This window comes from Coenobita brevimanus, chromosome 56 (assembly GCF_032717465.1).
Source record: "Coenobita brevimanus isolate Jiangsu-jjx chromosome 56, ASM3271746v2, whole genome shotgun sequence".
In the NCBI taxonomy this organism is placed as follows: Eukaryota; Metazoa; Arthropoda; class Malacostraca; order Decapoda; family Coenobitidae; genus Coenobita; species Coenobita brevimanus.
Window position 1 is genome coordinate 13,083,590 of NC_137009.1, and position 25,155 is coordinate 13,108,744.

The following is a 25,155-nucleotide window of genomic DNA, read 5'->3' on the forward strand; positions in this document are numbered from 1 at the left end:
TATCAGGAATGAAAAATGACTCCTATGGTGTTGCAACATAGATACACAAACAAACCTTGGCACTATGTGGAGAAATGTAAAAGCAATGGCAGAAAAGAGTCTCCTCTCCCCCCCCCCCACACTCATCCTAGCCGAAAAGAAGCTGAGAATCTAATTGCCTTATTTGCAAGCAGAGCCAGTTCTGTCCAGGTCCCCAGAGACACTGCACTGAAATTAGCAGAACAACACACCAATAGAAAAAGGATAATTGATCAAGCTTGGCCGTCACAGGCAAACACCGACCAACGTCTTACCTTGCTTGAGTTAAACAAGGCAGAAAAGAAAAGCAAGGACACTGCTCCTGGTAAGACAATAATAACTTATTGTATGTTAAGACATGCAGGATCAGCTGCCCACTCAGCTTTACTAAATCTGTTCGGTGCCTCTTGGGAGTCTGGCAAACTGCCTGAAAATTAGAAGGAATCAGTCATCATTCCAATCCCCAAACCGAAAGAACCTGGAAGCTGGAGAACTATCTCTCTTCTCAGGTGCATCAGAAAGGCTGTTGAACACACTATACTGAATAGATTAAAATGGACAGTCGGTACTTTGAACCCAGCTCTCTATGCCTACACCAAGAACACGGGAACAACTGAGTGTCTGACTACCTTCCTCTGTGGTATCAGCAGTGATAGGGCTAAAGCAGTCTTTCTTGACCTCGAAAAGGCCTTTGAATTGGCAAAGCCATAGCCAATCTTTTTATCCTAACACACACAAGGGTGAATGCCAGGTTACTGAGATGGATAAAGATTCTCTGAGCGGAAGGAAGGCCAGGGATCAGTTTCAACGATACACATCCAGATGACAGAAGCATGAAAATGATACACCCTAGGGCAGCATCCTCTGTCCTTTCCTCTTCAGCACGCTGATGGATGAGCTCCAGACAGTTCAGCTGGGTCAGGGAGTTTAGCTACTTTGCTATGCAGATGATCTCGCCATCATCAGCACTGGAGAGGCTCAGTGTCACAGGATGCGAGAAGTCCTGAGTGTTCTACCTGATAAACATCAACTTTTAGGACTAAAGAGGAACTCAGCCAAGACCAGAGCCATGCACTTTGGCAGTCAACAACCCAACTCGCTCTCCATGAATGGCACCAACTTAGACTGGATTCACCTCCATCAGTGTCTTGAGGTGTGGGTTGACAGGGGACTTACTTTTAAAAACCAAGTCGCCTACCTCAGCGAAAGAGCAGCAACTAGAACCTGGGTGCTGAGAGCCATCACAAGCCTGAAAGGTGGTGCTAGCTACAATGTTAGAAGGACCTTTTACATTTAAGCCATAAGATCACTGGTTGACTACTGTGCCCCCTGCCTCATGACACTCAGCTTACCCCTCCTCAATGAGTTGGAGGTCCTCCAGAATGACAGACGTTGACTTATCCTCAGTGCTCCTAAATGGACCAAGCTCTGCAACCTTCAACAAGAGACTAACATTGCCCCAGTCAGTTCAGCAGCAAACATCCAGCTCCATTGCAAAAATGTTTCACCTTCCAAAGTCATATGCACCCACTTAGGTCCTTAGTCCACTAAGTAGCCGAAGGGACCTGTTATATAGGAAGCCTTGAATATATCACACTGCTGGGGCCATCACTGTCATGGGCATTAAAGATGTTAGGCTAAGCAAGGGGAGAGATAACCCTCACCCTACACACATCAGTCCCCCACCCTGGGAACCACCACCCATCTGCCTCCTGACATTCACTCCATTCTGTCCCAAAGCTTCTATCCTTTCACATTTGCTGCGTCAAGAAGCTCTCGCCCACACTGACTCCATCACCAATGTTGACTCTAATACTCTACACAGTCGGGTCAGTAAACAACCTCTGGTGCTGCCAGAGGTGCTTTTGCGTGTGGATAATCCACACAAACATGGCGACTTCCTGATGGAGCCTCCACCCTCCAAAATGAACTCATTGCCATCGAAGGAGCCCTCCGTTATGGATCGAGTCAAACAAACACATATCCTCATACACACTGACTCCCAAACAGCCATACACTCTCTCTCTCTCACTGTGACCCAAGAGACAATATTAATCTCATAACGAAAATCCTCTCTTTTGCTCAAGACCTGCAAGGCCAGGGCAAACATGTCTCCCTCAACTGGGTACCCAGCCACGTAGGGATACAGGGAAATTAATGTGCTGATAAGGTAGCAAATAATGCAACCACTAGAAATACTCCTGACATTACCATACCACCCAGCTTAGCACAAACCTATCAAAATATTAAAAGAGCTGCATATAACTTATCAAGGCAAAAACACGCAAATTATGTAGACCAGTCCTCACACTCAGCGATGTGGTATGCAGCTACTTCTGAATACTGATCACTCCAGTTGCATTGTACAACTTCATCTCATTTTCGTGGCCATCTTCATAGCCTCAGACTAGACTTCGTGTTCTAGATAATTGTTCCTTCCTGAGAACAAGGAGAAGTGCCAAGATATCAAGAAAGCCACTCACCTGCCATTACTACACTACCTTCTAGAATGTACTGGCACTGACACTTTCAGAAGGGGTCGCCCTCTAATGCCCAGGGCCTGTTAACCCGAGGCACTAACCTCAGCTGCCCAACTAGTGGCACACACCTTTGTTGCCACACTGATCACAGCTGTCACTGTCTTCCCACCACTGACATAACTTTGAAGACTCAAGCAACATTAATAAAAATGTTCACCTGTATCACTTGTTTATAACAAATTTAACACTTTAAAAATTATTGTATATGCATGTATATGTATATGTAGAAACATGTGAATACGTACACCAATGCAAACATATGTGTGCATGTACAGTATACTGTATATGTTTTTTAAAGACAACTCATTCATTTGAGACCTACTGGTGGGCTGCTGACTGCAATAGCCCATGCCAATAATCACACACACACACACACACACACACACACCACAAGCCAAAATACAACACCCACACTCGCTTTAAGAGTGCAGGAGTTATCCTTCCAGAGCACAGGGATGCATCACGTTGGAGCTTCTGCAAAGAGGTGACTAAACTCATAGATCCCTACTTCAGAGTTTCCTTCTTATTTAAGAATTGATAATTACCCAATCCGTCACCTCTGGGTGACAGGAGGCTGTAAATGGTTAACATATTAGAAAAGAACTAATGATACCAAATAATTGTTTCTTTACACGAGTCTGCTGTCACTATCATTCGCACTAACTTCACTGACTACCGTACCAGTCAAGGGCTCGCTTAAGACAATCATGTTTTTAAAACTTGGTACCTTTTCGCTCCTCATCATCCTTGTCATTAAATAATCAAAATCCAGCAACAGGCTTATCTTTATGTTTTATGCAGCGTATTAATTACATATTTACAGTGCTGTAGAATTCATGTACTATAACTATTCATTTCATCTCAGTTTTCTATGTCATTGTCTAAGCTGAGAAAAAAAATGTGACATTAGCTGGAAAAATGACTCGCATTTCTTCTACTTTCAATTACTTTGGGGAAATACCACGCAGATCCTGTTGGAAAGAACTCCTCCTTGGCCACATATAGATCAGTCTTTCTCCTGGGGTTGCTGTTGTGCATCAACATCTGAAGCACGAGCAAGCTGCGGTAGTTTATATAAGAGAAGGTGCCCTCCACCACCATGCGCATGCTGTTTTCATCGCTGTAGAATTGCAAGTCCCTCCAAAGCCTTTGGTACAGTGGGATGCGGGATGTGGGGAAGAGCTGATGTGGTGCTCCCTATTGTAACAATAGTAGATGAAGTTAGAACTGTGTATAATATTAAGTAGCCGTTATCATATTCACTGCAAAGTGTCAACACAAAGCTGAATACAGTGATGTGATAGGGACAAAAATAAAGGATAACAAGATGTTGTTCGGGAGGTGGTGTTTTTGTAACTCCAGGTTCATCTGCAAGTGAACCCAGTGGACTATAGGCTAAAGCTGTCTTCCTCTACAGCCCACCTTCCTCCATTCATATGACAGGCAAAGATTTAAAGGATGTCTAGTTGATCGGACAAGTTCACCATCTAGCTATATCGGTACCACGATGTGATGGCGTCTCTCCCCTGCACCAGGAAAGGAAAGGTGTAATTCATAGCATGAATCTAGAAAATGTAGTAAATGAAAAGAATATTATGCTACTCAGTAATGCGGACCTCAGGTTGTTGTAGCATGGCACGCCCCTGTCCACCTTTTGATATATTGGGATGCGGGATGAGGAGAGTTGGTGTTCCAAGCCGTAATGGGAAGAAAGGTGGTATACGTTGACAAGTTTTCATCATTTTAGAGAAAATGCCCTTTTAAAGCTGACTGTACTCTCTAGTCTTTCTTGGCAGTTCGAATTCGTGTTGCGTTGAGAGAATCAAGAATGCAAATGAGTTTCTTTTACTGCTCAGTTACTTTTTAAGTGCTCTGTACAATATCTCTCTCTTTCTGCCCCCCTTCTCTAAAACACACACACACACACACACACACACACACACACACACACACACACACACACACACACACACACACACACACACACTCACACACACATTGCACAGAGACCCCTGCCTTCAATGAAATTGGGCTTGACTGATTTTTTTTCCCTTGTGTTTTGATCATGTTGTAATCCAGAGAATCTAAAAATTAATGTTTGTTCCAATTTATAGTAACCGAATGACTGAGAGAGTAGATTATGTTATATATTTAATGAAACAAGATAAAGTAATAAAAATTTTCAAAGCTCTTCTTCCTGTACCTCAAATGAATAGAAGTTTTGGTCTGTTTGGCGAATACCTACCTGAACTTCATTTAATGAAACAAGATAAAGTAATAAAAATTTTCAAAGCTTTTCTTCCTGTACCTCAAATGAATAGAAGTCTCGGTCTGTTTGGCGAATACCTACCTTAACTTCATTCGTACCATACTTCATGTTGGACCCAAGGAGCTGCTGGAGTGTGTCTAGCGGTGGGGGAATGAAGGGCACTGCTAAATTGCTGGTGAGGGAGGTCTTGTAGTGGGTCATCACCAAGAAGGCGTACAGGAACCAGAACCCGAGAAACACCTGGCAAAAGTTGGCCGCTGCTACACATCTTTTACAGTGATGCTGTTAATATTCTTCATTACCTCTTTTTTTATTCTGTATTTTTTCTAATTTTTTATATGCCAGCAAATTAATGTATAATCATGAAATTAGATTAGGACTGTTTTGAGTCAACATTGTGACATCATGAGTTTTTAAATGAATAACAACTTATAGTGGTAGTGTTATATGAATCTACAAGACTCAGCACTGGGCAGTTTGTAATAACCTTCCTACCATCGATATAACAGATTATGTAATCAAATATCAGCATAATTTTTCCAAATTGCAAAAAAATGTTAGTATCATTGAAGCATTGGGGAAATCATGTTTTCATACCATTATTCAGTTGGAAAAAAGGATTACATAAATAAGTTCCTTAGCACCCGGGTGTGGTTCCAGTTTCTAAAGTGACCATTGAGAGTATGTCTTTGATGTGTGTGTGTGTGTGTGTGTGTGTGTGTGTGTGTGTGTGTGATTATATCCTGAGGATTGACAAGTGGATAATGCATGTAATGATGAAAAGACAGTGAGACTCATCCTCACCCTGCCCGCAGACAGCCAGAGGTAGCCATGGAGGGACTGGGTGAGGAAGGAAGCCAGGATGCGCATGGAGGCATCAGAATCCAGGAGGCGGGAGGAGATGGTGGCTTGAATGTGGTAGAAGACATGGTAAAGCAGAACCCCACCACACACAGACACCACCACACACACCCACACCTTCACTGAAAGGGAAGTGTTAACAAAATCAGGTGCATTTACTTAAACAAAAATAATGATAAAAAACGGTAACAAAACAAAACTAAATGCCATCGTACAAAAACCATCACATACACCCACGCCTTAACTGTAAGGAAAGTTTAACCCACCCCGTCCCGTCGACGTATGGGTACGTTGCAACGATTTGCATTTGCCAGTCCCGGCTACGTACCGGTACGTCGTGCAATTGCAAAGTGCATAATTTCGACAATTTTCAAATTTCGCGCTTGATTTGCGGTACATATCCTCGCATGACCTTCCTCTACCTGCCATCAGGCGGGACACTCGGCGACCCCGCACGACCCACGCTACCTGCCACTCGTCCACTCACCTGGTAGCAACGGTCCTGCTCAGACATGGCTAAGAGAGGTCTCTCAGAGGGCGAAATTCAAGCCGCCCTGGATGCCTTTACAGACGACAGTGATTCCCCACTGGACGACGAGGTTGTGGATAAAGATTATGTGCAGCCACAGGAGGAAGAAACCACCAGCATTGATGAGGAAGTTCCGTCTCCCAGGAAGCGGCAGTATGTGACTTACCGTGCTGCTAGAGAGGGGCAGCAGGCCAAGAAGCCACATGCAACATCCTATGCCTATCCCCAACGTGATTTGTAACCAGATTTCGATGACGAAGACGGAGTCGTTTGACGTGCTGCCACGTGGTATGGACGTGAGGTAATCACTCATCGTGGCCCAGAGCGCACACCAAGTTGGACGAGCAGGTATGGGCCTAGCATTTTGTTTGGGGAGTTAGGAAGTGCCGTGGAGGGAGTGGGGAGTGAAAGGGTAAGTACAGGGAGGATTAGGGAAAGTGAGAGTGACGTGAGTGAGTCATTGCTCTCCCTAGGTAGTGTGAGGCAGCGTAGTGTATCACATGGGCGAGTGCGGGTGCGTTCAGTATCACGTGGGGTTGTGAGGGAGGGGGAAGGTGGGGAGGAACCACTCCCAAGCACGTCTTATGCTCCCCAATATCCCCTAACAAGTGGTCGAGCTAGGGTGCGTGAGAAAGCACGTGGTGTTGTCATGGAGGGGGAAGGTGGGAAGGAACCACTCCCCAGCACGTCTTCTGCTCCCCAATATTCCACTACTTCATCCCCACAGCCCCCTAATGTTCCTCAAGGCCGTAAGGGTAGGGGAAAGGGAAAGGGTAAAGGCAGAGGGAAGAGGGGTGACAGTGGGGAAGCCCTCCACACTCCTTCTCCCCCACCTCCCCCACCAGGCTCAACTCCCCACCCAGACGAAGGCGATGATGGGGATGATGGGGACGAGGGATTTGTGGGATGGAATTGGGAGGATGGGAGTGATTTTTCTCCCCTCATTCACCCCTTCACTGAGCAGGGGCGCTCTGGCTGCATTGCTCCAGGAATTCACCGTAATTCCACCAGGTTGGATTTTTTCCACCTGTTTTTTAGTGAAGCATTTGTGGAGCAGACTGTATACCAAACCAACCTGTTTGCAAGCACCCAGCGCCTTGAAAGTGAAAGATTGGGAACAAGGAGTAGGCATTCTATCATATATGATTACCCTGTCTCCCTTTCAGACATGTTCCTATTTTTTGCCCTGGTCCTTTTGATGGGTATTATACGAAAGAACAGAATTCCTGCTTACTGGACTAGGGACCCTGTTATGTTTACCGCAATATTTGGGCAAGTGATGAGCCATAATCGGTTTCAACAAATTCTAAGTCGCCGCCATTTCTATGATGCTCATGATCCTGCAAATGCGAACGACACTGATAAAATGAGGCAAATTAGGTTGGTCTTTGATCACCAGAGGCAAACCTTCCGTTCCTCATTCTATCCCTATAGAGACCTCGTCATAGACGAGAGTCTCGTGTTGTGGAGAGGCAATACTTCATTTAGGCAGTATATACCCAGCAAAAGGCACCGTTTTGGGTTCAAGATCTTTGTTATGTGCGACTGTAGGACTGGATACATGCAAGACATAGTCTTGTACACCGGTGCACAGACAGACATAATAGAAGATCGAAGTATTGGACTGTCGGGAGCAGTGGTAAAGACGATGATAGAAGATTACCTTCGTCGTGGTCACGTCTTCTACCTGGACAATTGGTACACTAGCCCTCTTCTCGCTTGTTATCTTCACATACATGAAACTGGAGTCTGTGGAACCGCGAAGGTGAACCGGCATCACATGGCCAAGGTAAGGCAGAAACTTGCAAGGAATGAGGTTGTCTTCTTCAAAGCCAACAACATCCTCGCAACTGTGTGCAACCACAATAGAGAAGTAAGCCTATTGTCAACGGTTCACCGTCCCTTGATGCACCGTACTGATTCAGTTGATTACTGTAGCGAGAACAGGCGCCATATTTGGAAACCTGAGTGTGTCATGGACTATAACATAAACATGCGCCTCGTGGACGAGTCAGACTCCATGATATCGACGGTAGAGTGTGCCAGAACCACGATGAAGTGGTATAAGAAACTGTTCTTTCACTTGCTAGACATCACTGCTCTGAATTGCCACCACCTTCACGCAATGACAACAGTTCAGGAAACCTTTGAAGGGTTTGTGAGGGAGCTCACAAGAGAGATGTTTGCACGGTATGCTGTAGAAAGGCCCCAACATCGCACCGGCACTGCCCCTATTGCACAAACTCCCCTGAGAATATCCGGCCGCCATTTCCCCACTCCTATCCCTCCCCAGCCAAACAGACCTAGGCCCCAACGCAAGTGTCACGTGTGTAGCAATTCCCGGGTGAGACTCACGACACAGAGGAAGGACACCCGCTATGAGTCCGTGGAGTGTGACGTGGGTCTCTGTATTCACCCATGTTTCAGCGAATATCACACGTTGATGCAATTCTGATATGGTGTGAATGCGACAGGACGCTGAAGCTATGAAGTAAATGCGACAGACAGACGCTCAGTGAAATTATCAGTCATGTTGATCTCCAGATATTAGTATAAAGTGCATACGGGTATAACATAATGCAAAAATTTTATGTAAGTGTATAAATATGCCGTAAGTGGAAACATACATACTGAGGGTTTTATGATGCGATATTCTGTCGCTCAATGCAATAAATACTGCCCGTAATTATATAATTATTATTATTGGTAATGCTTACGGGTATAATATAAGTTCAAATTATTGTAAGTGCTGAAATATATTCTAAGTCAAATATTCATAGCGTGTGTATAGAGATGCGATATCCTGACGCTCAGTTGAATGAATAAGGCCCGTAATAGTGAAAATAAAAGTCAACAAGTGGTAAAGTGTGTAATATATGTGAAGAATTAGTATATAAGTGTGTGAGTATTATGTTGGTCGAAACATTCATTGCAAGGGTATTTTCATGCGATATTCTCACGCTCACTTGAATAAATAATGCCAGTAAGTATGTACAGTGTAGTATAGGGGTGTAAACGTGTGTAATGTAAGTGGGAAATTATAACTGGAGTGAATAAATAAAGTAGAAGATGAAACACGAGTGTTTGAGATCGTGGTTACCACGTGAATATGCGCTAGCATATCGTTAAATGCCGTCGTAATGAATGAAAATAATTGAAAACATTTACAGTGGTGGAGGAAAGGTTCTATGTAAAGGGAAAAATAATAGGAAAGTGATAATACAATTGGGTATGTTGAAATATGAGTCATAGCGAGTGCGCTTACTAAGCTGATGTGCGCTAGACTTATGCTGCATGTCATCATAATGAATGAAAACATCTGAAAACACTTACAAACGGTTGTAATTGGTAAAATGTCATTGAAACAGAAGTAAACAAGTCGAAAAAATGATATGTTGACTGATACAAGAAACTTAGCATATAGCATGTTACGACTCGGACCTAACTCGCTATGCTTGTGCGATGGTACAATGCTTATTTTTCATATATATATATATGTCTGAAATCCATTATATTGTTACTGTTATTGTTTATTAGTTCAAATTCAATAAACATAGAGGTGTTGTGTGTTATTTCTCCCAGTATTCCTTACCATAGAAAACGTGAGCGCCTGGCACGTCCATAATAGAATACGATACCTGGCGCAGGGGACCTCACCTGTTCTGACCACTTATAGACCACGGTAAGCCCATTCTTGGTGATTTTCCTTCGATTCTCAACCTAAGCGGAAGTTTGAGGCAAAAAAAAATTTTTCCAAAAAGGCTCGGGACTAGCGGATGTCGGAGGTGCAGAAAACCTCGGGACGTGACGGGTTAATAGGGTGTACTGTGTAAATGAAATCTATGGTGGTGTGAATACGTTAGAAAACTGATAGGCCAGAACCCCACTGCTGACAGACACCACCCCTCACTCATACGTTCATTGGAATGGAAGTTTAACCAGCCCCTTTCTGGCGACTTGTACATGTCCGTCGGCCCCTATATGCGCGGACAGTGCCAGTGATGTACATGTATGTTGGCGATATGATTTATTTGCCAAAATTCTAACATTCAAATTAGGCGCCAGATAATCGGCGGGGATATTCCCGCGCCTCTCTAGTCTAGGTCTCACCCACAAGGTATGAATCATCACCGCACGCCTGGGCCTATGCAGGAGTCCACCACGTCAGTCTGATTTTGACAGTGAGTGAGTGAGAACCATGGTGCATTGTGGCTTAGCCCAGCGCGACACTGACTCTCTCATTGAGGTGCCCAATGATTGACTCTTTCCTTGAGGTACTCAATGATGGGAAGTGTGATTCCCCATTAGATGATGATGAGGCTGACACGGATTACGTTCAGCCAGACTCAGAATCTAGCAGTGATGAAGAAATACCATTCCTCAGGAAGGCCAAATATATGACAGTGAGGATGGTATCTTCCTAGGCAGCTCCACTAACACCATCCCTTCCCACCATCCCCCGCCAACCTCGATCCTATGACGATTCCTCTAGTAAGGATGAACATCAGGGGGATCCTAGTCTTGCCGTGCGATAAAAGAAAACCGTAGTGCGTTGAGTGTGAGAGAAACACACCAGTGCATAGACTATGAAGAGAAATATAAGTTATGTGGAAAACAAATATAATGTACAGTATAATACGTTTGGGCACAGATTTTCTACCTCAGAAACGTAGAATAAGAACTGTTATGAACATTTTATGAGCTATTCCAACTCACTCAGTCGCTTGTCATAATGCATCAACGTACATAACCGTACTTGGGGACACTTCCTATATCATCTATATACCCAACAAGAGTGTCCTTGGCTCGAATAGCATAGGTACCGATGAAGAAAATGCGGAGCTTCTGCCTCCTCTCACTCTGTGGCAGCACCTGCCGGTGAAGTCTATGGGCGTTACTACGAAGTTTTCAACCGCCTGCTCAGGGAAAATCGACCTCAAAATCGACCTAAATTGCTTCTGTGAGTACTTTTATGGTTGTTCTCCATGTTTTTGTCATCATTTGTAACCTGTCTAGCCAAAAAAAATAAAAGTCGAAAATTGGCTGGCATCACGGCTCCATGAGGATCAAAAATCACCCGGCACATGGCGAGTTAACCCTGAAATTGTAAAGTTCAAATTGACTGACGCATAAGGAAACGTGGATCCGTTTGGACCCACTACAAAATAATACAAAAATATATGCAAAAACCATTTTTATTGACCTACAGAGATACATGTAAAAAAAATTGACATTCCTGAGTTATATCACAGTTGGTCATTATGTTTATTTCTTATTTTTTTAAAAAATGTAAAAAATAATAGGCAACATATAATGCACATATAAGAAACCTACGACAGAAAAAAAATAAATAAAATTCTTCCTTATTGGATGGTTGGCCTTCACGAAAATCGATGGCACACTCCTAGATGTCACCAAAGGTGAGGTACCTCAACCAAATGAAAATGACCAATTATCTACCTGTGATATAGGGTATATGTATAAAGTCACAGGTATACATGGAACATGTATATAAGTGTGTATTTTGAAAGAAGAGAGAGAGAGGGAAACTTTGTTATCATATGAAATTATTACTAAAGCATCAGAACCCTTTTCTTACCTGTTACTCCTGGAAGTTTGAGCAATAGATTTTGTAGTGCCGTGGACAGCTATTGGTCTTGCACCTTGCATAGACAGTCTTGCACTTGCTGGCAGTCTTCCAAGGGCAGAGCTTGCACTTCTTGCCAAGTGCAGGGGGGACCGGTTGTGTTGCTATCTCGATCAGGTTGAAGCAACTAGTAATTGTGGCCACCATTGACCTGCTGAGTGAAGGGGACTCCAGTCTTTGCCTGGCCCATGGACCTGCCATGTCATGAACATGAACAGCCTTCGGATTTTGTCTTTATGAGTGACTGCCTTCCCAAAGAGTTTGTACAAGATGAAGGCATTTAGTACTGCAATGTTTAGGATGCCAAAAAACATGCACACTGGCTACCTGCATGTCTTGCGGCTGGTTAAATAGTGGGCACACATTTGGTCCAGGACATCAACGCCACCTTTGGTTTTGTTGTAGAAATGAATGATTTCTGGTTTCCCTTTGTCACCTATTTCTGGCCTGTTGTGTTTGGATGACGAGCAGTGCAACTTTGTTCATTTTAGGCTTGTAGGAAACCAGTACGGCATTCTCCTGGAACAGGAAGGCACTAGTGTTGACGGTCCGTCCCCTTTTCGAGCATCACGTTTGTCACATATCCTTTTGTCCTCATTGTCCCAGCCAGTGTAGTGTTGCGGACATAAAGTTCCTTGAGCAAAGGCAATGATACGAACCAAGTGTCCACAGTGATAGTCTGTCGTGTATCCAGGTAGGGTTCAATCGATGTCATGGCAACTTTCTTTGCAAGGGTACCTGGAGGGTCTTCAGTAATCCCATTTTTTGCCCTGGTATGTTATGGCATTGCACATGTAGTATGTTTTTGAGTCACATGCCTTAATAAGTTTGATGCCATACTTCGAGTTTTTTTGGGGGGTATATACATTTTGAAAGGGCACTTTCCTCTAAAGGCCAACAGCTGCTCATCGATCGTCATGTTCTCTCCTGGTGTGTAGTGTTTTTTGCAGTTTTCTACAAACTTCTGAAACATATCTTGGAAATATAGAGTGAATTTGTTGGCAGGTTGCCTTTCTCGTCGTGTCCTTATGCCATCGAAGGTGAGACACTGTAACAGATAATTGAATCGTTGCACATTCATGGAAGCTCGGAACAATGGTTCTGCATGCTGGTCGCTAAACATTTCTTGAACAGTGCGATGGTTGTGTTTGTCAACAGCATGAATGAGGATGCCAATTAGTGCTCCCAGTTCACAGATGGATGTCTTACTCGTGGTTTGCGTCTCTCTAGCATGGCGTGGACCTTTTTCTTCTGTGTAGATACTGACACACCAAACAGTTTCATTCAACACTTCTTCATCAAAAAAAGGGTTTGAAGAAATCCATCAGGGTTGTTGCTGCTCTTGCTAATGGTATTGTGAGGTCAGGTGTACTGCGCTGGTGGCTGTTGTGGTGTTGATTGTCGTGTTGACCGTAGTGGTGTTCTTGAACAGTACGATTTATCTCGAGCACGACGCTCGTCTTCCTTCATTTGGAAGATGCATTGTGGAGCTTGGGTGGTGCTACCATCATCATCCTGGGTGGCACTGGCCATAAGGTCTTGGATGGCAATGGGTGAAGGGTCCTGGATGATGTAGGTTTCTAAGTCTTCTTCAGTGTCTGGCCCTGTTTCTAAGTGTTCTTCAGTGTCAGACTTAAGTGGTGGTTGAAAGTCAGAATCTGAGATGATGCTATCCAGCCCAGGATCAAAGTCAGAATCTGAGTCGATGATATTAGGCACAGGATCAAAGTCAGGATTTTAAGTCAGAATCATTAGGATCAAAGTCAGGGTAATCAGACATTACATGAGCTTTTTTCTTGGGTAGCGGGGTGGACATCATAGGCACCAATTTGCGTTTGGCATGGCAAGGTGTCGTGGAGATGCCTGAAATGCCGGCAACAGGTGATATGCACTCTATTACTGTTTCCTCTACAGAGTCTTTGGGGTATTTCTGTGGGGTCACAGTATACTTCATTGTAGCGTCGACGTCAGTTATGACATTCGGCAGATCCTCATGGGAGTCAGCTGGGAGGGAGGGGGGCGGGGCATCAAGAGGGTGTCTGGCAGGTGTGTGTGTGTAGTTTGATTTCCATTGGCAAGAACAGTTACGTTGGTGTCATCATCAAGTAAATCTATGGTGTTCTCTGCTAAGATCTTTGCGATGAATTCATCGCTCAGTCCAGTGCAGCATGGCATCTTTTCTTCTCTCTCTCACTCCCTCTGTAAAAAAAAAAAAAAGTCATTATGCACATGTAGATAATAACAACACTTTCATAAAGCTTTAAAGCCTACTAAACATAATTTAAACCTGGATTATAGTCACTACGTCCCGAATTATCATGTACACAGGCACTGTAATAATAACTTCTATGTAAAAAGTGTCAGGGGTAAATTATCACAGAAACGATATTTGTGGGTCCGACTGGAGTCACTCTACCTACCAGTGCGTAACTAGCATGTGGAGGGAAGAGAGCATTCTGCCACCTCCAGCTCTGAACATAAACTGAGTTCAGGCGAACCCACCATTCACACCCTGCCACTACTGTGGAAAAACAGAGGGATTAAAAAAAAAAAAAAAAAAAATGTGGGTCCGCCCTGACCTGGAATAATGTAAGGTATTAATATTATGTGGCATCCCGTAGACATTCTGGGATATATTATGTTTGTACAGGAAATAATAATATGCAACTCAGTGGCCACCACGATGTTTGTTGCACTGACCTTTTATCTGTGAGGAATATCCGTGCTGGTTATTTTGTATGCAAAGCCACAAGACCATTCATCCTCAGACATCTACATATCAAACCCATCCATCTTTGTCTTGGTCTTTCATGGCATTCAGACGTGATAGATCAAGACAAAGATGGCTGCATAGGATATATGAATGAGTGACCAAAAGATAAGGGGTGGTTGAAGGATTTCGTGGCCATGTACCGTCACCACTGGAAGCTGGCTGGTGAACCACCCTTAATTTTATTCGGACTGGAAATCAGTGGCCTACCTTGAGTGTCCAAGACCATTTAGAAGGATAATAATATCATAAGCTCGGCTATTGCCGTCTGTATTGCTCACATTGACTAATGTTGAAAATGTATACTTTGACCAACGTTGAAACTGTGTATAACTGGCTCATGCACTGACTGTGCTTGAATTGTTTATTTGTCAAAGCTGCAGCTACATGACTCATGCTGGAATGCTCTGACACGCTTTGGATCACCTGCTTCGATTCACTTTGAAATCATGATGGAAATTTTTCACTTTGGCTTAGTCTGGATGTATGAGCTTCCCAATTAGACTCACGCTGGAATTTCCTTCACGTATCTCAGGTTGTCTTTTATACTCTGGCTTAACGTTGCTGAGTTCTACACTGACTTACACTAGCACTTTCTACATCAGTTTCCACTGGAATTGCATAAATGACAATAAAAATCGTACACTGTCTTATGCTGGAATTCTTTACATTTACGCTAAGTTGTCATACAATGACTTACGTTGGAAATCTGACACTGACTTACATTGGAATTTTCTGGTTTGACTTAAACTGAAAAATCTTACACTGACTCGCTGGAAAAATCCTACTATGACTTACACAGGAACTACTTAGATTAAATTATGCTGTCACTGGATTTAAATGGCCTAGTCTGCCACACTTCGGAAGCACTGATTTTGCCTCATGTTGAGGTTGAGCTGCTTTCTTTAACTCACGTGACTGACAAGGAGGACAAAGTATTGTGAGCATTGCTGTTTAGTCTTAAGGATGGAGGGGGACAGAGGATGAAATAGCAGGCGAAGTAGTGATGGACACGATGCAGGGCACAACCCACCATGTTGGTTATGTTGAAACATCTTACTATTACTCACGCTGGAAAGGAGTGATGAGCTTCTGCCAAGGCGCATTCGGAGGACTTTTGGCCGTGATGAAGGTGAGGGCGTCCATGAAGAACATTGTGGTATGATCCAGTGAATTGGCTCGCTCCTGCATCATGACTAAGCCTAAGCTGACATTGGCTCGCCCGAACTCAATGTCACCCAATATTCCAGTCCAGTGGCCCTGGGAATGGACGAGACAGGTAGAGAACGAGGGGATATATACATATTTTTTTTTTTTTTTACTGAAAATTTAAATAAATTTGGTATGCCTTTATTTCGAGTGCTGCTTTATAACAACAGGTTGATTCTGAAAAATGCCGCTCTTTACGAAGTAGTGCAATGGAAAAGCATTGTGTTGTATTCGGCAACTGAGCTACATGATATAAACCGACAAATGACGAAAATCTGTGTCATGTTATGTCGAAAAAAGTGTAGTGAATTCGCTGGTATCATTCCAAGCACAATGAGTAGTTGGCCTTCAACATCACCCATCACGCCAGTCCAATGGCCTTTCTTGACGGGAGTAAAGATTCCGAGCTACATGATATAAGCCGACAAATGACGAAAATCTACGTCATGTTATATTGAAAAAAATGTAGTGAATTCTCTGGTATCATTCCAAGCACAAAGAGTAGTTGGCTTTCAACATCACGCATCACACTAATCCAATGGCCCTTTTTGATGGGAGTAAGATTGAACCGAGATTCTTATCCACGTACTTAAAACATAAATAGTGAAGTGGAAAGCAAGCTGTCTAAACGAGAGATGAGAAACGACAGGCTACAGGAAATGACTGATGAGAGAGACATTTTACAGACCAGTGTATTGAGGGAAGAGAGCATAGAAGCTGAGAATGATGGGGTTCGCTGACAGGGTTTGCTAGTATTTTATGGGTTGAAATTCATCGCAACTTATTAACCCCTTAACTGCGGGGCGTCACTTTCGTGACGCTTGGGAGCAAGGGATCATACCGCGGGGCGTCGCTTTTGTGATTCTGTGTTATTTTGAATTCACCCTGGCTTCCAAGTGGGGGCTTGTATCAGTACTGCCAATGTCCAACACTAGTCAGCACTCCTAATCTTATCTGTACTCCCATCCATTGTTGACAATTTAGCCATTTCTCCCCGTTCTTGACTCCCCTCCCTACCCCCCCTCCATTACCCTATCCTCTCCCCTGCCCGGCCGTGCTACGCTAAGTAAATCTTCCCTGGAATTTTTCACAGATTTTATCCATTGAAAAAAGCCCTATGTCCTATTCTTATACCAAATAATATATACAAGAAAGAAATAAGGTAAGTGAGAGTGCCATACACCTGGAATTGGCTAATTATCACCTGACAACACCTCACGTGCACTCGTTCGCTAATTTTCGCTGTTTTTTTCCCCTTGAAATATGCCGTATTATCTATTTTCGTAATAAATATACATGTAAGGAGGGAAGGGAGAAGCCTAAGTGATATTTACATTCACCTGGAACTACCTAATTTATAATGTATTGTCTAGATTTCCTGCCAATCATTTCAGTGCTAGACATAGCTGTTTCAAGAGCTAACATTGGTAGCTCTGAATATACACTAAGTAGGCCTCTAATCTATTTTCGTAATAAATATACATGTAAGGAGGGAAGGGAGAAGCCTAAGTGATATTTACATTCACCTGGAACTACCTAATTTATAATGTATTGTCTAGAATTCCTGCCAATCATTTCAGTGCTAGACATAGCTGTTTCAAGAGCTAACATTGGTAGCTCTGAATAACCCCTAAATAGGCCTCCACCCCGGCCCTCCGTTATCAGTTTACTCTCATCTTCCAAAGTGAGGGTACGTATGTTTCTTCTTGCTGACTTCAAGGACTTTTTTCACCCCCATGCAAAGGGCCCTGTGACCTTTACCCCCTACTAAACCTCGTGTGGAAAGAGGTAAAGGGCTGACAATTGATAAAAGAGTGACTACGATCTTTCTATTGAGTAAAACAGTGTAAGTGGAATTGTAAATAATGTGTAAATAATGTGTAAACAGCAAGTGAAAGTAATGAATGTAAATATACGTGAACAATGGAAAATAGTTTTATAAGTTACTTCAAGTGACAGTGCATAACACAGTGTAAATAAAATAGAAATGTAAATAACGTAAATAAAATAGAGAACGTAAATAGAAATGTAAATGAGTAGTATTATAAGAATACGAGTATATACCTTAGGAGTAATGAAAGTGAAAGTTTCACTCTAGCATGTCTGAATACTATGAGTTATGAGAGTGAAGATGAAAGTGACATTCACTCTCAATGCTAGTAAACAGGACGAGAAAGTGAATGCTACGTATTTTACTGAAAGAAATTGAATCCCAACGGTGACAATAAACTAATACTACTGAAGGAAACTTATGGATAAAGACTGTAGATATATATAAGTGTTATATAGTAATAGAAATATAAAGTGTGAGGGGTTTTATGAATAATAAATGACAGAGTACCAAGAGCGAACTAGTGTCAGTGCGACGATCAGACGCGCTCGTAATTTCCATTGCTTTCACAGTGTTTTTTTTTTTTTTTTGAGTATGGATCCCAAACTACTTGAAAATTGTAGAATAGTGTTTATAGTGTTTGTATCTGGCTGTGGTAATCATATTACGGGTTGTCGGGAAGTGTAAAGTGGAGACTTAGTTACCCTACTTCAGAGGTCTCCACAAGTCCTACGGTAACGGACGAAGGCTCAACAATCATTCCAGGAGAAAGCTGAAGGTATGTGCCATAAGCATATTTAATTTTATTATTCTAGGACTAATAACTGTTTTTTGGCAAATATTTTTTGAGAGTCTGTCGGAGCCCAAATAACCCCGCCGGACCTGCAAGTCATTGGTAAACAAGCCCGCGGTGTAGGGGTTAACGTTGATCCATTGACCCAGAAAATGAAGGAAGAAACTCGATCAGGGCAAATGACCATTATCTTTAAAACATTATTCAAGAAGACAAGCCTCCAGCATTTTGTAATAACTCCCTAGTGCTTGACGAAGTCAGAACATCATTTGTCTGTGAATCTGATCATTCCTGTACCTCGACCAAACATAAAGAGAAGGTGGCTCGTCCGAAGTTGACATCATCCATGACTAGTCAAGTGGCTTCGAGATTAAGAAAGAAGACAGGCTCAGAACGATAGGATTTAGTTGTTCCATGGCCAACCACGACATTTAATTTATCTAAACTCAGCATCATCCATCTTCCCAACCCAGTAGTTTTTTTGGACGGGTAACAGAAGAAAGAAAATAATGGGATCAACTGTATTCGCTTGTTTTTGCGTCATGACCAAAGTACAAGGAAGGGTTGGTTTACCCGAACTCAACATCATCTATAATGTTTAGTGTTAATGTCTGGTGCAGCTAATGTTTGTTTGGTGCGAGTGAAGATTAATGATGTTAATATTCGCTGCAGTTAATGTTTCCTGCTGGCAATGTTTGCTGTCGGCAATGTTTGCTGCAGATAATATTTGCTGCAGTTTATTTTTGCTGCAGTTAACATTTGCTGCAGTTTATATTTGCTTCAGGGGATTTATATCGATTTTTTGCAACTAGATTTTGGAGCAGTTAGATACTGATGCAGCTAATGCCCCCTTTTTGCCTGTCGAGCTACAAATTTTTGGTGGAGCTAAAGTTTGCTTCGTGCAGCTAATGTATGATGCAGCTACTATGTTATTTAGCAGATATTTACCCTAATATGAGGGTACATGTTTGAGTTAATGCTCATCACTGTCTGTATGGAGATTCACTATGTAAGACCAATTAGTAAATAGCCAGAAACTGTACAAGCAAGCCACATTTCTGTGTCAGCATGTCTTGTACAGTCATGGTCATGAATAAGTACCCATCCTCCGGTACCCCAGGCCTCAGACTGGCTCCTTTATGCGCGGCTAGTCATTGTGGAGTAAGAGGGGCTGAGAGGGAGGGGCGAGTGGGAGAAGCGAAGGCGAGTGGGGGGATGAGCGATGGTGCTGGGGGTGGAGTGAGGGAGGGAAAGGAGGGTAGGCAGGGGAGGGAGAATGAAATGCGAAGTAGTGGTCACATTATTTGTCTGTTTACTTTCATTCGGGGCATGATATTAAGGAGTTTATGTTCGGCATACAATGCTGCATTACTTTATAGCGACGACAGATAACAAGCTGTAGATAGGTGGTGATATCAAGGGCTGGCTCGTGAGAGAATTATACTGACGTGACAGATCAAACATTAATGCAGAGCCAGAAGTTTCCAGCACAACCTACTATTGCCTTGTCCACGAATTTGTAACTGGCCCCCCGCCCCTCTTTTTTTTTTTTTTTTTTTTTTTTTTTCACGGAGGAAAATATCACTCTGAGGGTTTTGAGGTTGTTGGACAGCAATTTCAACCCATACTGGCATGGAGTCCAAGCATCAGATTATGAGATATATCGTTATTATATCCACCCATGTGCACAGACATGAAGTTTATTCACCTTTTATGCACACTTATTTTAGATGGCCTTTTCCTGTAGAGATGTCATACAACAGTTGACATGATGGTGACTGTATAGAGGGAGTGTATACGAGTGGATAAACATATTTACGGTGGACACAGCCATGTCAAAGATTGCATTTGATATTTAGTTCCAAAAATTTATCACATGTAAGGATAGAGAACGTCTGTTACACAAACATTACGGAAGTCAAAGTCATCCAGATTCCATTCTGCGTCCGAAGTAAAAATATCCGGATAAACACAAATGTGTGACTCTGCGCAAATGTTTGATCTGTCACGTCGGTAATTTCTCTCTCCAACCACCCTTGATATACCTACCTATCTAAAACTTGTTACCTGACGCCGCAATTACATCTCTTGTAAAATCTGCTTCCAAGAGATTGGGTGTGCTAAGCCGACTCCGCTCTTTCTTTACCCCTGCGCAATTGTTGACTCTATACAGGGGTTTTATCCGCCCCTGTGTGGAGTACAACTCTCATGTGTGGGGTGGCTCCCCACATACAGCTCTTCTCAATAGGGTGGAGTCAAAGGCTTTTCGTCTCATTAACTCTCCTCCTCTTACTGACTCCCTTCAACCTCTGTCTCTTCTCCGCACTGTTGCATCTTTATCTCTTTTCTATCGCTACTTTAATGGTCACTGCTCCTCTGAATTGTCTGCTTGCATTCCTCCACCTCTACGACGGGCGCGTAGCACCCGTCTGGCAGCAAACTCTCATCCTTTTTCTGTCCAACTCTCTAATGCAAGAGTTAACCGTTACTCCCAGTCTTTCATTTATGCAACAGGTCAGTTCTGGAACTGTCTCCCTCTGTCTGTATTTCCTGCTGCCTATGATCTCCAGTCTTTCAAACGCAGTGTGTCCAGGCATCTCAAAATGATCGGATCTTGAATTTGGCTCTATATTGTATTTTGTTTTTCTCTTGGAGGGAACTGTTACTGCGGGCTCATGGCCTTTGGTTCCTTCTTCCTCGCATTAAAAAAAAAAAAAAAAAAAAAATTATCTACAAGATATTATCTCCTTTACAGTATATCATGCCCTGAATGAAAGAAAACAAATAATGTGGCCATCACTTTGCATTTCTTTCTCCCTCCCCTATCTACCCACCCTCCCTTCCCTCACTCCACCCCAGCATCATCGCTCGTCCCCCCACCCACTTTCCCTTCTCTCTGGCCCCTCCCTCTCAGTCCCTCTTACTCCACTGTGACTTGCCGCACATAAGGGAGGCAGCCTGAGGCACGGGGTACTGGAAGATAGGAGTTCATGTATGACCACGACTGTATAATGTCATGAAACACGCCTGTCTTTGTTAACATTATGTGTACTAAATATGGATTAAAACAGGACTTGCCAGAATGTTTAGTTTAATTTCTGATTGAAATCACACACACACACACACACACACACACACACACACACACACACACACACACACACAAGGTTGTCTGAGAAAAACTTTGATACTATACCCAAAGCATTTTGAAAATTTATCCTGTTTGTCGGAGGCGCCATGAATACAGAAATAATTTGTGCAAACTCGGTTACTTGAATAGTCTCTAAACTGCCATCTTCTCTTTCTGCAGGTGCAATGGATGGTACTGTACAGTTACGCTGCAGAATTTTTTGCGATTCTAAAATACGTATTTCTCTTTAGTATGATTATTTTCATGCACAGGCAGGGTTTATTGTTTTATCTATATACCTAACTTTAGACAGACGCCAAATTCACAAACGAGTGGCATCCATGTCATCCTGAGCTCAGTCATCATTCGTATCTCTCTTCAACCCCTCACCAGTCGTATAACTTTACACCCCATCCCGCCACCTCATCCTTGGTCTCCCCTTCCCTTTTCCCTCTCCATTTCACACACAAACGCTTTGCATTCTCTCTACATGTCCAAACTATCTCAAGCTACTTCTGTTGTTTTCCGACACATCCACATTCACATCATCCCCACAGTGCTCCTTCACTTCTATATTTGTTTCTCTGTCTCTCGTTTCAGATAACTCATTTCCACTCCTGTCACCCTTGACTTATTTTCTTTCATATGGAAAATAATTTTTCAAATACTAGAACGTAGGATAAAAGATATTTTGTCCCAGTGAGTTGCCCTTGGTTTGGCAATATTTTTATTGATAAGTGAATCACTAAATTTCACTACGTGCTGAGTATCAAGCAACCACTTCTTAAAAAACTGCACATCCTGTATATACAAAAGACCCTTCATGTGGGAGACGGAATGAAAAGAAGTGAAGAGTAAAACCAAAGCCATAAAAATATTATATATATATATAAAATTATCAACATTTCGACACTCTTTTGTCTAGTTAAAATATTAAACTTAAGAGAAGACTGAGTACTATAAAACGCAAAAATTTAATGACAATAAAGTTTATCAGTAAAAAACAGTAATCTGAAAAAAGGTTAATGAAGCAGAGGAATCTGATAGAGAGAGAGAGAGAGAGAGAGAGAGAGACAGACAGACAGACAGACAGAGAGGCTTTCCAATACTCACATCATCTTTGAGAATACCCCATTCACCATCAGCGGGCGTGACGACGTCGTAGGTGAAGTTCAGTTTACAAGCGATTGCATCCAGAGTGTTGATGTCAATGGATGGTTTAGGTATCACTTCTCTTGATCCTTCAATAATCTCATAGTCCACAAATGGCCTGTAATGCAAAGTGGAAGCTATAAGTTTGGTTCCGTAGAAATTAACCGTCTGGTCAGGGAATATGTCATTGGTATTTGCCAGGCCTGTGTCACTAGACCATTTGTTTACACTGAGAACGTTCGGGGAGCCTGAAGGGTGCCAGAGCTTTCGGATTAACACACGCCAGTTGGTGCTGTTATGATTCGTCTGTGGGATGATGCCTGCTATGTTTTGTTCTTTCCGCAGGCGTTGATCTAGGAGGAAGCGTTCTGCCTCAACGGTGTCTTTGGCGTGGATGAGGAAGTATTGTGTTAGCTTGTTGGAGGAAGCGTCTGTTAGTAAAGCCAGCAATTGGGAGTCAGGTGGTTCTGGCATCATGTACGTTATGCAGGAATACGGAATCACTCTTGCTGTATGTTTCTTTATGTATTTCAGTGTTTCTTGATTTTGGTGAGAAATTCTCAGACTGGGGATAATTTTCACATCCATTATTGTTTGGTCAACAATTATGTTTTCCACTGAATTTTTTGCATAAGAGTTGACCTGTTGGGAGTGTAGTGTATATTGTGGATGAATGCTTGTTCCACTGTTTGACCAAGGGTTTGATTTATTACCATCTTCAGGCAGTATCACAGCTGTGAGACACTTTGGAGTGTACTGCTGGGCAAGAAGGTTCATTACAGTTGATGCCTGGATGGCTTCCACGTTTCCAAATGTATCCACCTCCGCAGCCACAGTAGCTGAGAGATGGTTCTTCCCTGCTGATGATTGGACGATAAGAAGACTAATCATTAATGCAGCTGCCAAATGAGTCGGTGATCCCATGACAGAAAGAAAGCTGAAAAGTGCAGAAAATTATAGCCACGTAATGTAAGGAACGTAAAAGTTAGATATGCCATGCACTAACATCTGTCTGATTTTGAGTCCCTACAGTAACTGAAATTATAATAACTCAATGCTCGTAATGAATTTTTCGTCATGATTATAATCAAAATTAGTTACAAAAAAAAAAAAAAAAAATTATTTTCCTAACTGACATATTGTTAGCCATCTTGTCTTACAAAATTAGTTGAGAGTTATTTACACTACCTTTTTACTAGCTGAGCCACAGGATTGTAGTTTGACTGCTCACTACATCAGACTGAAATGTTATGTGGAAAGATTTGATTACAAATAAAATGTTTATACATCCACTAGTAATACTGCTACTGCCAGTCATGAACGGTGTACAATTTGTAAACAGTTATAAAAAAATATCATTTTTATAATAATTTGGCGACCTTTGAATGTGACCTTAATAAACTGTTAAAAAAAAAAGTCAAACCCTTGTTTATATTCAACCCTTCCTCCAATTTTGGGACAAAAAAAGAATAAAATTGTTTTAAATACTTTGTTAACACGTAGGCAAGTGGCTCGAAATTTGACTTTGCCCTGTGATTTTGACATTGTTTGTTCTCAAAATCGAAATTCTTTGTTTTTGCCTTATCCTCAACCCTCCCACCTGGTTCGGTGTAGAATGGATAAAAAATATTCAAGTTGGCCTTGCTAGATAGAAGTGACCTAACCCAACAAATATTTCAGTTACTTGAACTATTAAATTAACATGATTGTGTACGTTATCATTCTGCACTGTCATGTCTCAGAGTAACAGCATTTTCAAAGAGTTTCTAAAGAAAATCTGATCACTCAGGTCCTGCAATTTAAAATTTTGAACTGAAGCAGTAAGTAGACAATAAATGACGCACGTAATATAGATGAACCATTTTTTTTTTTTTTTTTCACTTTTATGCACATACTTCCAATTTCTTTTCAGTAGCGTGACAACAGAGGACATAAATGAAAATGTTCTCCATAAAAAGCAATGTATAAGAAATTTATCCCCAAATGAATACTGCGTATAATATACATAGGACCTTTCTGCTCAAGACGATAGCCGGCATTCTCTGTAACTGGATAATGGTTATGTCAGAGCGGAGACTTAGCTTCAATGTGCAGAGCTTCTCACTCCTCCGAAATAATTTAAAATAGTAAATTATTAACGGATGCCCACAATATGCAAGAAAAAAAAAAGTCACCCATAAATTAGTACAATTTGAAAACATCTGAACAAACAAACAAAGGGGGAGGCGTGGGTCAATCGGTAGAGAGATGGCCTGCCGTTCTAACGGACCCAGGTTCAAATCCCCGCTGGAGCAGGGAACAGAGTAAGGATTAGAATTTCATTAAATCAGGCTTTACTGATCTACCAGAAGACCCGCCGATATGTCGTAAAAATACCCCCGCTAGTACCAATACACCAGTCCTGTA

The 25,155-nt window shown here is 42.3% G+C and overlaps 1 protein-coding gene across 1 annotated transcript in view; it reads right to left on the minus strand.

Moving 5' to 3' along the window:
* Positions 1-1,366: 1,366 nt before the first annotated feature.
* Positions 1,367-25,155, minus strand: part of LOC145401647 (glutamate receptor ionotropic, delta-2-like) — a 296,114-nt gene continuing 272,325 nt past the window's right edge. Inside the window, exons 2-5 of the mRNA XM_080273839.1 lie at positions 5,632-5,810; positions 4,909-5,067; positions 3,507-3,755; positions 1,367-1,453 (exon numbers count right to left, since the gene is read on the minus strand). Coding sequence (XP_080129965.1) covers positions 1,367-1,453; positions 3,507-3,755; positions 4,909-5,067; positions 5,632-5,810 — 674 coding nt within the window. The remainder of the gene's footprint in view (positions 1,454-3,506; positions 3,756-4,908; positions 5,068-5,631; positions 5,811-25,155) is intronic.